General features: G+C 34.4%; 1 protein-coding gene across 1 annotated transcript in view; it reads left to right on the forward strand.

The window, feature by feature from the left end:
• The window catches only part of LOC128662937 (sodium-coupled monocarboxylate transporter 1), a 51,752-nt gene extending 38,975 nt beyond the window's left edge, over positions 1-12,777 (forward strand). Inside the window, exons 13-15 of the mRNA XM_053716995.1 lie at positions 2,627-2,730; positions 4,000-4,094; positions 10,716-12,777. Of these exons, the coding sequence (XP_053572970.1) occupies positions 2,627-2,730; positions 4,000-4,094; positions 10,716-10,874 (358 nt within the window). The 3' untranslated portion in view covers positions 10,875-12,777. The remainder of the gene's footprint in view (positions 1-2,626; positions 2,731-3,999; positions 4,095-10,715) is intronic.
• The last annotated feature ends 608 nt before the right edge of the window (positions 12,778-13,385 follow it).

Below are 13,385 nucleotides of genomic sequence, written 5' to 3' on the forward strand. Positions count from 1 at the left end.
GGGAAGGGAGTTAAAAGCTAGGATTTTTTTTTACATTGAAGTGAGAATTTGACCTCTGAATTTCTGTACTTATAAAACTCTTTTTTTTAGAGCTGTGTATGTATGTATACATGATATATACTATGTTTTATTTTTACGATTTTGTAATTTTTTAAAAAGCAAATGTGCCAAAAAAATTAAAATAAATGTATACATACACAGCTCTAGAAAAAATGAAGAGACAACTGCAAAATTATCAGTTTCTCTAGTTTTAGTGTTTATAGGTATGTGTTTGAGTAAAATGAACATTTTTCTTTTATTCTATAAACTACTGACAACATTTCTCCCAAATTCCCCCCCAAAATATTGTGATTAAGAGCGTTTATTTGCTGGAAATGACAACTGGTCAAAATAACAAAAAAGAAGCAGTGTTTTCAGACCTTGAATAATGCAAACAAAACAAGCTCATATTCATTTCAACCAACAATATACTAATTATTATTAATATTATCGGTTATTTGTAGAGCGCCAACAGATTCTGCAGCGCTAATGTTTTAACTTAGCAAGAGTTCAGAAATCAATATGTGGTGAAATAATCCTGATTTTAAGCTTTCATGCATATTAGCATGCTCTATCTATCATCTATCTAACCACAGACATACAGATCAGGATTGAGTAATGGACATGCTTGCATTGCAAAAGGCTAATTGGCATAGAATGCTTGACTGATTGCATGCACAAGAAGTGTTGTCAGTGTCACAAATCCTCTGATGAATTTCAAATAAGTGAAAATGGTTCTAATTTGAATTTTACCTTTAAAGGGGCATTAAACACTAAATACATGCTAGATAGAATGATGCATTCAAATAAAAGATTAGTCCATGACTAACATGTAGATGTTTTTTTTAAAGTTTCATAAATTGTTTAAAAAGTGACAAAATAAGTGTAAAGTTTTAGTGTCTATAAAACACTGGGAGCTGCCATGTTGTAACTTGTGTTACCTTCTCTGCTGTGGCCAATTAGGGACAGTTATAAATAGGTCACTAAAGTGTGCAGCCAATGGTTGTGCTGGATTTAACAGTGTTCTGCACTTCCATTTCTAACAGGAACTGAAAAGCTCACAATTTCAGAATGGAATTACAGGCAAAGAGGACAAAATAAATAATGAAAGTATATTGCAGAGTTGTTTTATTATATACAATTTATCATTTTATATTTCCATCTCAAAGTGTTTAATGTCCCTTTAAAGGGACACCAAACCCAATTTTTTTCTTTCATGTTCAGATAGAGCATGCAATTTTAAGCAACTTTATAATTTACTCCTATTATCAATTTTTCTTTGTTCTCTTGCTACCTTTATTTGAGAAAGAAAGCATCTAAGCTAAGGAGCCAGCAAATCTTTGGTTCAGAGAACACTGGACAGCACTTGTTTTATGGTGGGTGCATTTAGCCACCAATCAGCAAGCACAACCCAGGTTGTGAACCAAAAATGGACTGTCTTTTAAACTTACATTCTTGCTTTTCAAATAAAGATAGCAAAAGAATGAAGAAAATTGATAATAGGAGTAAAAAAAAATTTGGTTTCAGTGTCCCTTTAAGTTTATGTTCCTTTAATGTACATTTGAACACTACTGTTTCTGCATACAAAGTAAACTAGAAAAGGACTATTATCTCCCAACACAAAATAAAATGATTTTTAAAATGTGGTTTCAAAAGGTTTTGGGCCATTTAAATAGATATTAAACAATGCTTCTTTGGTAAAAACACATATGTTAAATCAAAGTAAACACACACAAAAACAGACTGTGTTAAAAAAACAGCAAACAACTTACTTGTTTTCTTGCAAAATTAGCACATAGAATTTATCACTATAGCCCCTGCCCCCAGTTTGATAAGAGTGGAACATTCTTGAAGCTTAAGTTTGCAAGTTCTGAGTTTGAGCAAACCTGAATCCCTGTTTATCGAGTCTATTCACTTTAAAGGGACAGGCTAGTCAAAATTAAATGACATAACTTTACATTTATAAGTAGACAAGCTTTCGGGAGAATTCTTTCCTTTATCAAGTCTGAAGCAATACTTGAGAAAGGATGGAATTCTTCTAAAAGCGTGTCTACTTATAAATGTAAAGTTAGTCTAATAAAAAAGTATCCTTGCGCAATGCAATAATCTTGTTATTTTGATATACTCTCAACCGCATTACCCATAACACATCATAGATCTGAATTTATTACTGAATCCCTAAAGATGATCAGGGCCATACAGTGTTCTTCACAAAAGATTTTGCCAGCCGGGTCGCATTATGAAGTAGCCAGGTGGCATTATGAAGTAGTCGGGTGGCACTATCAAGTAGCCGTGTGGCACTATCAAGTAGCCGGGTGGGGGCAGTGTAATGTTTTCTAATATTTTAACATTTTCTGCTATGTAAAGCGCAAATTAATTGCATAATTTAATATAAATGTATTTAATTTTAATTTGTGCAATAAAAATTGAATATTTTTAATATTGGCTAAAATTTTAGCCTGGTGGTCAATAAAAAAAAAGGTCCTGGAGAGAACACTGGCCATATATTAAAGTGCATTTGTATTTGTAAAATGGAAGTGCTATTTATGCTTCTTAATATTTCCATTTCTATTATTTCCTTTTTCAGATCTGCTCTTGCAGATAACTGGTACTCAATGTCATATCTCTACTTCAGTACAATTGGTACAATAGTTGCTGTTTTGGTGGGTGTAATTGTCAGCCTGTTAACAGGTGAGTGTAAAACATTGTTGTAAGAACCAAAAGGATTACTGCACATACTATATTTGTTTATGAATTTTGGTTGCGAGCAAATAGTTTTTTATAATAACACTTTCTTAACATAATGTTCTTGAGTAAGAATGGGGGTCACATGATTTTATTTTCATTAGCACATACAATTGTAACATATTCTCTTTCATCTCACAATATATATTTGTTTACTCTGTTCCTTCAAAATGTATATATAAATATTTCTCTTTATCTGCTGCTCCAATACTAACCTTTTTAACCTATCGCCACTGGCTCTATTCATGATACTTAAACTATAACATAGGATAACATTACATATCATAACATAACAGTCTCCCATTTTTTGTCCCTGTAGGATACTGTTTCTATGCTTTTAAAATTTATTTGAAACCCCTAATTTATTTTTGGCATGCCTCTGATATCCCAAGGACGTCATCAATTTAATATGGTGACATAACAGGGGGAAATAAACTTGAACTTAGAAATCTATATATTAAACAGTTTATATATATATATATATTTTTTTTTTTTTAAAAAAGCATAATTTACACTATGAAATAAGAGGTGACTAAATACTTTAACTTTGACAGTACTGATGAATAGCATTCAGCATCTGAAATGATATCATACATGCTATTACTTGCATTTTTGTTTTTTTTCCTTAAAGGGAAAGTCTACAATATAATTTTTATTGTTTTGAAAGATAGATAATCCCTTTATTAACCATTCCCCAGTTTTGCCTGCATCTAAGCATCTTCTGTCAGCCCCCTGATCACATGACTTTGTATTTATTATCTATTGACTTGCAGTTGGTACTGTGTTGAGCTAAATCTTAAATAACTTCTTGGGCGTGAACACATTGTTATCTATACGGCCCACATGAACTAGCAGTCTCCTGTTGAGAAAAGCAAATGCTAAAGGATGTGATTAAGAGGCTGTCAACAGAAGCCTTTGAAACAGGCAGAAATTTAGAGGTTTAAATGTTATAAAGTAAACAATTTTGGTTGTGCAAAGCTGGGGAATGGGTAGTAAAGACATTATCTATCTTTTCAAATGATATCAATTTTAATGAAGACTGTCCCTTTATAGTTGTTTTTCATGTTTATTGTGTAAATTTGAAACCTACATGATTTATGCCAATTCTATTGTATAAAGAAATAGTACACAAATAATAATGAATCAACTCATGCCTTTTTGTATATAGCAACAGTTTCTATAACTATTTTAAATACAGAATTTTTGTTTTTCCAGGTGGATTAAAACAAAATGTAAATCGTGACTTTCTGTTAACTTCTCAAGATTGTTACAACCCTATGCATCTATTTACATGCTTCAAGAATGAAGAGGTGAGTTTAATAATATCAGTGCAATTAATAACTTTAGAGGATTGCACAACACCAAAGAATACATTTTTATTAATGTATTTGTTGACACAGAGGATGATGATTAAAGGGACATGAAACCCAAACATTTTCTTTCATGATTCAGATAGAGAATACAATTTCAAACAACTTTCCAATTTACTTCTATTATTTAATTTGCTTCTTTCTCTTGTTATCCTTTGCTGAAATGTTTATCTAGGCAAGTTCATGTGCAGCAGAGAACCTAGATTCTAGCCGTTGATTGGTGGCTGCAAATATAAACTGATTGCCATTGGCTCACCCATGTGTTCAGTTAGAAACCAGGGGCGCGATCCGATATACGGCATAGTTTTCAGCGCAAGCGAGGGAACCCGCGCCGCCTGTAATTTCACCTCGCACATCGGGGTATTACATATACCCCGCCGGCAGTTCCTAAAGTGCCATAAGTCGGATAAACTAGCGATGTCCAGAAATGAGCGTAACTACAAATTTCTGGAGTCGCCAGTGACTTACGGCACTTTAGAAACTGCCTGCGCCTAAGAAAACTAACTAAAATGTTAAATCTCCTGTAACTGTCTAACCTGCCTCCCAAAAATAAGCCCGACACGTATACCCCTATATCCGCAATCCCCCCTCTCACTCCTAATAATAAATGTATTAACCCCTAAACTGCCATAGCCCACAACGGAATTCACCTATTAAAGTATTAACCCCTAAACCACCATAGCCCACAACACAATACACCTATTAAAGTATTAACCCCTAAACCGCCATAGCCCACATAGCCTATTAAATCTATTAACCCCTAATCTGCCGCCGCCAACGTTGCCGCCACTATAATAAAGTTATTAACCCCTAAACCTAACCCTAACACCCCCTAACTTAATTATTATTTAAATAAATCTAAATAATATTTCTATTAATAACTAAAGTATTCCTATTTAAAACTAAATACTTACCTATAAAATAAACCCTAAGATAGCTACAATATAATTAATAATTACATTGCAGCTATTTTAGGATTTATTTTTATTTTACAGGCAACATTGTATTTATTTTAACTAGGTACAATAGCTATTAAATAGTTAATAACTATTTAATAGCTACCTAGTTAAAATAATTACAAAGTTACCTGTAAAATAAATCCTAACCTAAGTTACAAATACACCTAACACTACACTATCAATAAATTAATTAAATAAATTAACTACAATTATCTAAAATTAAATACAATTAAATAAACTAAACTATAGTAAAAAAACAAACAAACACTACATTACAAAAATAAAAACAAATTACAAGAAGTTTAAACTAATTACACCTAATCTAAGCCCCTAATAAAATAAAAAAGCCCCCCAAAATAATAAAATGCCCTACCCTATACTAAATTACAAAATAGCCTTTAAAAGGGCCTTTTGCGGTGCATTGCCCCAAAGTAATCAGCTCTTTTACCTGTAAAAAAAGAGCAATCCCCCCCAACATTACAACCTACCACCCACACACCCCTACTCTAAAACCCACCTGATCCCCCCTTAAAAAAACCTAACATTACCCCATTGAAGATCACCCTACCTTGAGCCATCTTCACCCAGCCGGGCCGAAGTCTTCATCCGATGGGGCAGAAGAGGACATCCGGACCGGCAGATGTCTGCAAGCGGCATCTTCTATCTTCATCCATCCAACAAGGAACAGCTCCATCTTGAAGACCTCCGGCGCGGAGCATCCTTCCAGGCCGACGACTAACGATGAATGAATATTCCTTTAAATGACGTCATCCAAGATGGCGTCCCTCGAATTCCGATTGGCTGATAGGATTCTATCAGCCAATCGAAATTAAGGTAGGTAGGTTGATTTAATCAGCCAATCGGATTGAAGTTCAATCCAAATGGCTGGATCAGCCAATAGAATGCAAGGTCAATTCTATTGGCTGATCCAATCAGCCAATCAGATTGAACTTCAATCTGATTGGCTGATTAAATCAACCAATCAGATTTTTCCTACCTTAATTCCGATTGGCTGATAGAATCCGCTTTTTTATTTTATTAGGGGGCTTAGATTAGGTGTTATTAGTTTAAACTTCTTGTATTTTTTTTTTATTTTTTGTAATTTAGTGTTTTGTTTTTGTACTATAGTTTAGTTTATTTAATTGTATTTAATTTTAGATAATTGTAGTTAATTTATTTAATTAATTTATTGATAGTGTAGTGTTAGGTGTATTTGTAACTTAGGTTAGGATTTATTTTACAGGTAATTTTGCAATTATTTTAACTAGGTGGCTATTAAATAGTTATTAACTATTTAATAGCTGTTGTACCTAGTTAAAATAAATACAAAGTTGCCTGTAAAATAAAAATATTGTAGCTATCTTAGGGTTTATTTTATAGGTAAGTATTTAGTTTTAAATAGGAATAATTTAGTTAATAATAGTTATATTATTTAGATGTATTTAAATAATAATTAAGTTAGGGGGGTGTTAGGGTTAGACTTAGGTTTAGGGGTTATAAATTTAATATAGTGGTGGCGACGTTGTGGGTGGGAGATTAGGGGTTAATAAATTTAATGTAGGTTGCGGCGGTGTAGGGGGGTCAGATTAGGGGTTAATAAATTTAATGTAGGTGGCGGCGGGGTCCGGGGGTGGCGGTTTAGGGATTAAACACTTAAGTTAGGTGCGGCGGAGTCTGGGAGCAGCGGTTTAGGGGTTAAACACTTTATTTTGGTGCGGCGGGGTCCGGGAGCGGCAGTTTAGGGGTTAATACATATAATGTAGGTGGTGGTGGGCTCCGGGAGCGGCGGTTTAGGGGTTAATACACTTTATTAGTTATTGCGGTGGGGGATTGCAGTTGACAGGTAGATAGACATTGCGCATTTTAGGGAGGCATTTTAGGGAGGCATTTTAGGGAGTTACGGTGCTCCCATACTCAGCGCAAGGCCTGCTATGGCTGCATTTTATAGCGAGGTGAAAATGGAGTAAGATTTTTCCATTTTCGCCACGTAAGGCCTTGCGCTGGATATTGGATACCGATTTACAACGCGTCCCATGTTAGTCTATGGGAGTAAGAATTACGGGCGACGGGTGAAATATACGGGTGAAAGTTGTATGCTACGCCGTATATGTGATACCTAACCCGTGCAAAAACCGGCGTCACTGGCTTTTGCGGGCGACGCTGCATATCGGATGGGGCCCCAGTAGTGCATTGCTGCTCCTTCAACAAATGATACCAAGAGAATAAAACAGATTAGATAATAGAAGTAAATTAAAAAGTTGTTTAAAATTGTATTCTCTATCTGAATCATGAAAGAATTGTTTGGGGTTTCATGTCCCTTTAATGCCTTAAACAAGCCATTTCCAGTCTCCAGGGAACCCTTTCAGAACAGATTTAAATAATTTACCATCTAGACTGGTAATAAGACTAAAGAATTGACTTACTGAACATCACCAGAAGGGAAATATTTACAATGTGGCCAATGGCTCAGTCTAGAGCTCAAATAGTAGACGAAGAAGAGAACACCCTTAACAGCTACCACTATGTAAATGATTGGCATTAGTATTGCACTGACTAAAGTAGTGAGGTGTATGAAATTACAGAAAGATCTCAGATAATTTTGAAGAAGACTACAGTGTAGTCAAATGTTTTCACTGTGTGAAACATGTATTGTCTGTTATATTGTGTGTATCTTCTATCTAGTTAAAGTAACAATAAGGACATTTTGATTGTAATTTTGTTTGTGAGTTCTAGATTACACTATGTTCTCTCTGGCTATTACTTATTGAGTTTAAATCCAGATCTGGGTAAATGCAGTTTTATATCTAGTATTTCAGTAACATGTTGAAGGAAACTGTTGCTTAATTGGACTGGGCAGTGAATGGTAAATGGATTACTTATTTCCCTTGGAATTTAGTACCTTGTTAAAGGTGAAGATGTGGTTGAGTAATAATTTGACTTGCAATTCTTTGTCTGGATTATTTGCTAGATTTAACAATATCTACCTACTTTTATTCCTAAATCCATAGGTATAACTATAAATTATTATCAAGTATAAGTTAGAAAAAATATTTTTTATTTATAGTGATAGTAAACTTTCTCCTTTGTCTAAACATATCTGGAATGTTAGTTATATTTTAGATGGAGTTTAATTAATCAGAAGTAGTTATTTTTGTTGAGCTAATGGTTTGAAATATTCTTCAATCCGTGCTCTAGCTACAACAGAAGTGCCTTATGGCTAGAGCATTGATTGGAGAACAATTCAAACCATTACTTCAACAAAAACAATTAGTTTTGAAGTGGGCGGCCAGAGCAGTGCTACATTCAAAAGTAAGTTATAGTGTATATTAATTACAACAGATGAATTAAAATACATATAAAAAGCGCTAACACTCCTTATCTGTTTAGACAAAAAGGAAAGTTTACTATCACTTTAACCCTTTAAGTAGAAAAATACAATGCAAAGTATTACAGTTGCAAATGTTACAGTGATGAATACACACCACCCCCATAAATATAATTATACAGTATATAATACATAAAATGTTACTGTCAGACATAGAAAACAGTCAACAGTCTGTACTTATAACCTCATCAGACTGGCAAGAAACTAGAAACTAGAAAACAAGAATAAAAAAAAACTGCAGCATTATTAAAACACTAATCTAACTTGAAATATTAGCTGTAAGTCAGTGTCAAAGCTATTGGAATATCCCATGTTTAAATATAAAGGGGAAAGAGTGATGAACGTTTGGGAAACATCAGCAGCAATCTCTCTAAAAGTTTCCTTCAACTCCCCATCCACTTTCATGATTCCCATGTACTTTGAATGCAGCCTATGGACATTAAGAGGTAGAAAATCACTCAGGAAGTGCAAAGCATGAGCTAACGTTATTGAAGGCCAACAACACACAGCAGTGAGCTTGGTTATGGCAAGTTTAGTTGGTCATAGAAACTTGAGTATTAAGTACAAATCTTTGAAAAGTTTTTGTTCAGCGATCTACCTGTGAAGATACTGAAAGCTTAATTTTCATGCAAATTAATTATAAATAGTCACAATGAAAATGTGTTGAATTTAACATGGTAATATCAACGGAAACCCCCCAAAACAGCTGTGGTAGTAGAAACTATTATTTTAATATCCTATTAAAATTTTATTATGCAGATTCAATTCAAATAATTTGAACACAATTCAAATATTTGTTCCATATACTCTAATGAACAAGGCTAGAAAAATATCACCATAGCATAGCAGTCAGGAAAAAACATTAGTGATGAGCCTGACACTGGCTACTATAATTTCTTACGTAAGTGTAGTAGAAACTTTCAGCTCTGCTAATTAATAAAACACACAAAACTACTACAGATAGGGATATTAAAGAGACATGATCCAGAGAATACAGTTTTTAAAAAGTTTCCAATTCACTGCTATTATCAAATATGTGTCATTCTCATGTTATTGTTTGTTGAAGAGAGTTCGAGATAGATAGCGTGCTCTTGTCTGGAGCACTACATAACAGGAAATATTGCTGCCATATTGTTCTCTTGCTGATGTATTATATTTTTTCAAAACTGCTGCCATATAAAGCTCAAGACATATGCACACTCCTGAACTTAACTTTCTGCTTTTCAACAAAGGATAACAAGAAAACAAAGAAAATGTGATAATATAAGAAAATTGGAAAGTTCTTTAAAAATTGTATACTCTATCTGAATCAAATAAATTTTGGGGGGTTTATGTCCCTTTAAACATGTTTTTTTCACTCTACTTTTCCCCAAAAAATATTTAATTATTTATTTATGCATTAATTATGCATTTGTTTATTTATTTCAATTAGTGAATTAATGAATTAGTTAGTTACACTTCTACTATATATATTTCTAGTGTTAAAGCCCATGTACATGGGCCAAAATGTGTATGGAAAAAAATATACCTCTTAGGAGGCATTGTGCACTTTTCCACTTTTATCTCAAGCACACACTCATCCTTAAGGCCAGGTATGTAGCTGCCCAACTCCCTCCCTCATTTACCCACCTCTTCCTCCAAGAGCCTTTCCCTACCCTCTGATCCCCCCCATCCACTCGGATCCCCTCTCCCTCATCCCCCATTCCTCCTTCCTCGTCCCTGCCGCTCTCAACATTTATTTTTTCTGCCCTCCCACCCCCTCCACTGATGGGCGCCCACCTGCCTCCCTCCTAACCCTCCAACGATCTGCGCACCACTGCTGCCCGATGCAGAGAGGGACTGCAAGACTGCAAGACTATTTCTGCCCTGCCCCACTCGTGGGGCATGCAGAAATAGCGCAATCTTGCTACTTTTAGAAAGATCACGGCAGAGAGAGGCCCAGGGTTTAATGACCAGCGATGTCTTTGCGTGAGACCACGCTTGTCTTGTGCAGTCTCTACTGCGCATCGACGCTGGTCGTTAAGGGGTTAAGGCCAGGTATGACAAACATACTTGGCCTTTTATTACATAGAATGTTCCAATTTTATTAGCTTTCAATGATGTTATGTATGACACGTATATTAATAAGCTTTTTAAACATTAAGATTGTGTGCAATAAATAAAACTTTATTTAAAAAAATACATATTTATTATATTATTTTTTTATAACATTTTCAGGCTGAGAAGGTTGAAGTTTTGAATTGGAAGCCTCAGCTGGATAAAGATCCATATGCAGATCAAGGAACAGACAACCCGGCGTTTAACCATCTTGAAATGCACCACAAAGAAATGAAGGAAAACTCTAATGGAATTAATACACAAGAAAAGACATTTTAAGAACATTATCTGCTGCTGAATCTGCATCCGTTGTGCACTTGGGTTCAGATCTCAGTTGACTTTCTCTCACACCAGGTGGCATCATTATGAGCACATGAGCAAATTACAAACATTTTTATAAATACCCGAGCACAGCTAATGGTTGGCAGTGCTGGAAACCCAATGAAGGAGCACAGCTAGTGAATTACTTCACCAGCCAGTCAAGTTCACCTGTGTGTTTAGGTGATGTAGGCTTCTGCATATTTGCTTTAATAAACAATAGGCAAATAAACATCTGCCTAATTGTCTTACAATAACTCAGGGCCTCTCAATGAGAAATATAAATAGACTTTATTTTTCTATGGACTATACAACCTGCATATTGAATTAAAGGGACAGTGTAATCTAAACTATCTCCCCTTTAATTTGTTACAAATTATCTATTTTAAAAGATAGAGGGTATTAAATGGTTTACACCTATTTCCTTTACCTTTATTTGGGTACTTTAAATAACTAATTTTGCCTTTGGTATCCCAACCCATACTGAAAATTTAAATACTAAAGTTTTGACTATAGAAAAGCTATTTAAACATAGCTAGCAGAAGAAATTACTTTCCCAGTGGGAGGTAGGAGAGAAAAGTAATAAAATGCGTATTTTCAATTGCGCTCTCTAAATATTGGGTTTTGATATGCAAACAGCAACAAGATAAGGAAGTATGTGTGAGTATATAAAGTGATACAATAAGGAGATCTGATTTCCCTGCACGAACATCCCATTTTAATAGGTTGTGGTGTCAAAGAACAAAATCAGTTATTTCATATGAAAAAAATAAAATAAACCCAAAGGAGCAATAGTTTGTACATTTTATACTCTGCAGTGGATATAGGGGAAACCAATTTTACACTACACTGTCTCTTTAATTTTAGTGAAATATAAATTTTGAAACTAAAATGTGCCTTTTGTTTTGACCTTGTTCAGCAAAGGTTTTTGTTAAAGGGATAGAAAGGTCAAAATTAAAATGTGCAGGGGGTTCATTTCAATTTTAAATAAAAACATTTATACAATATACTTCCATTAACAAAAATGCTTCCAGTAAAATGTATTAGTTTTCTTATGAGGGCCTATGTAGTAGTATTGCCTTGCCTTCTCAGAGAGCTGACGGTGGCATCGTGTAGGGCATCTTTAAAGACTTAAAGGGATAGGAAGCCACAAAATGTTCTTTCATGATTTGGCTAGAACTTTTCAATTTACTTCTATTGTCAAATTTGCTTCATTATCTTGTTATCCTTTGCTGAAGGAACAGCATTGCACTACTGGCAGCTATCTGAACACATCTAGTTAGCCAATCACAAGAGACAAATGTGTACAGGCACCAATCAGCAGCTAGCTCCCACGAGTGCAGGATATGTGCATATTATTTTTCAACAAAGGATACCAAGAGAAAGAAGCACATTTGAAAATAGAAGTAAATTTAAAAGTGTATTAAAATGACTCGCTCTGAATCATTCAAGTTTTAATTTTGACTTTCCTATCCCTTACATTTGTGTCATACAAGCCACTACTGACATTAGGAGAAGTTGTGGTGTTTGAATACTCGCACCCAGGGCTTCACAGCATATGTGCGTATGCCACAGGGCAACAGTAATAACTTTTTTATTAGCATTTTTGCTAATGGAAGTGTAATACAAATACACTTCAATTTAACAATGAAATGCACCCATCCACTTTCAATTTAACAATGAAATGCACCCATCCACATTTCCCGTTTGACTTTTCTATCCCTTTAAGTTGTTTTTTTTTTTACAGAAAAAAATAAATAATTCAGAATGTATTTTTGGAGACATTTGTACATAAATATAAATAGTAAGTGATTCGTTTTCATGACTTGATTGTATAAAATAACATTAAAAAATAAATTTGAAAGTGCCTGTTTTTCTGTTTTATAAAATCAGATGAAATCCATCCTGCCAGCCGTAAGCTGCTATATGCCTCGATGTGCAGGACAGTTATCTGCTTATGTTACTTATACTACAAATACAAAGTCAATTATAAACTTTATGAATAGAGGGTTTTCACACAAACTGGGGCATATGGATTTTACAGTTACCATATAAAAAAACAATATAATTCATTAATGGAAATTCATTATCCATCTGATGTAAACAATTCAACCAATTAAAGGGACAGTCTACAGCCAAATATTTATTGTTTTAAAAGATAGATAATCCCTTTATTACCCCTTCCCTAGTTTTGCATAACCAACACAGTTATATTAATATACTTTTTACCTCTGTGATTACCTTGTATCTAAAGCTCTACAAACTGCTCCCTTATTTCAGTTCTTTTGACAGACTTGCATTTTAGCCAATCAGTGCTGGCTCCTACAAACTCTACGTGTGTGAGCACAGTGTTATCTATATGAAACCCATGAACTAACACCCTCTAGTAGTGAAAAACTATCAAAATGCCCTGAGATAAGAGGAGGCCTTCAAGGGTTTAGAAATTAGCTTATGAGCCTCCTAAGTTTAGCT

The sequence above is a fragment of the Bombina bombina genome, chromosome 6 (assembly GCF_027579735.1).
Source record: "Bombina bombina isolate aBomBom1 chromosome 6, aBomBom1.pri, whole genome shotgun sequence".
Taxonomy (NCBI): Eukaryota; Metazoa; Chordata; class Amphibia; order Anura; family Bombinatoridae; genus Bombina; species Bombina bombina.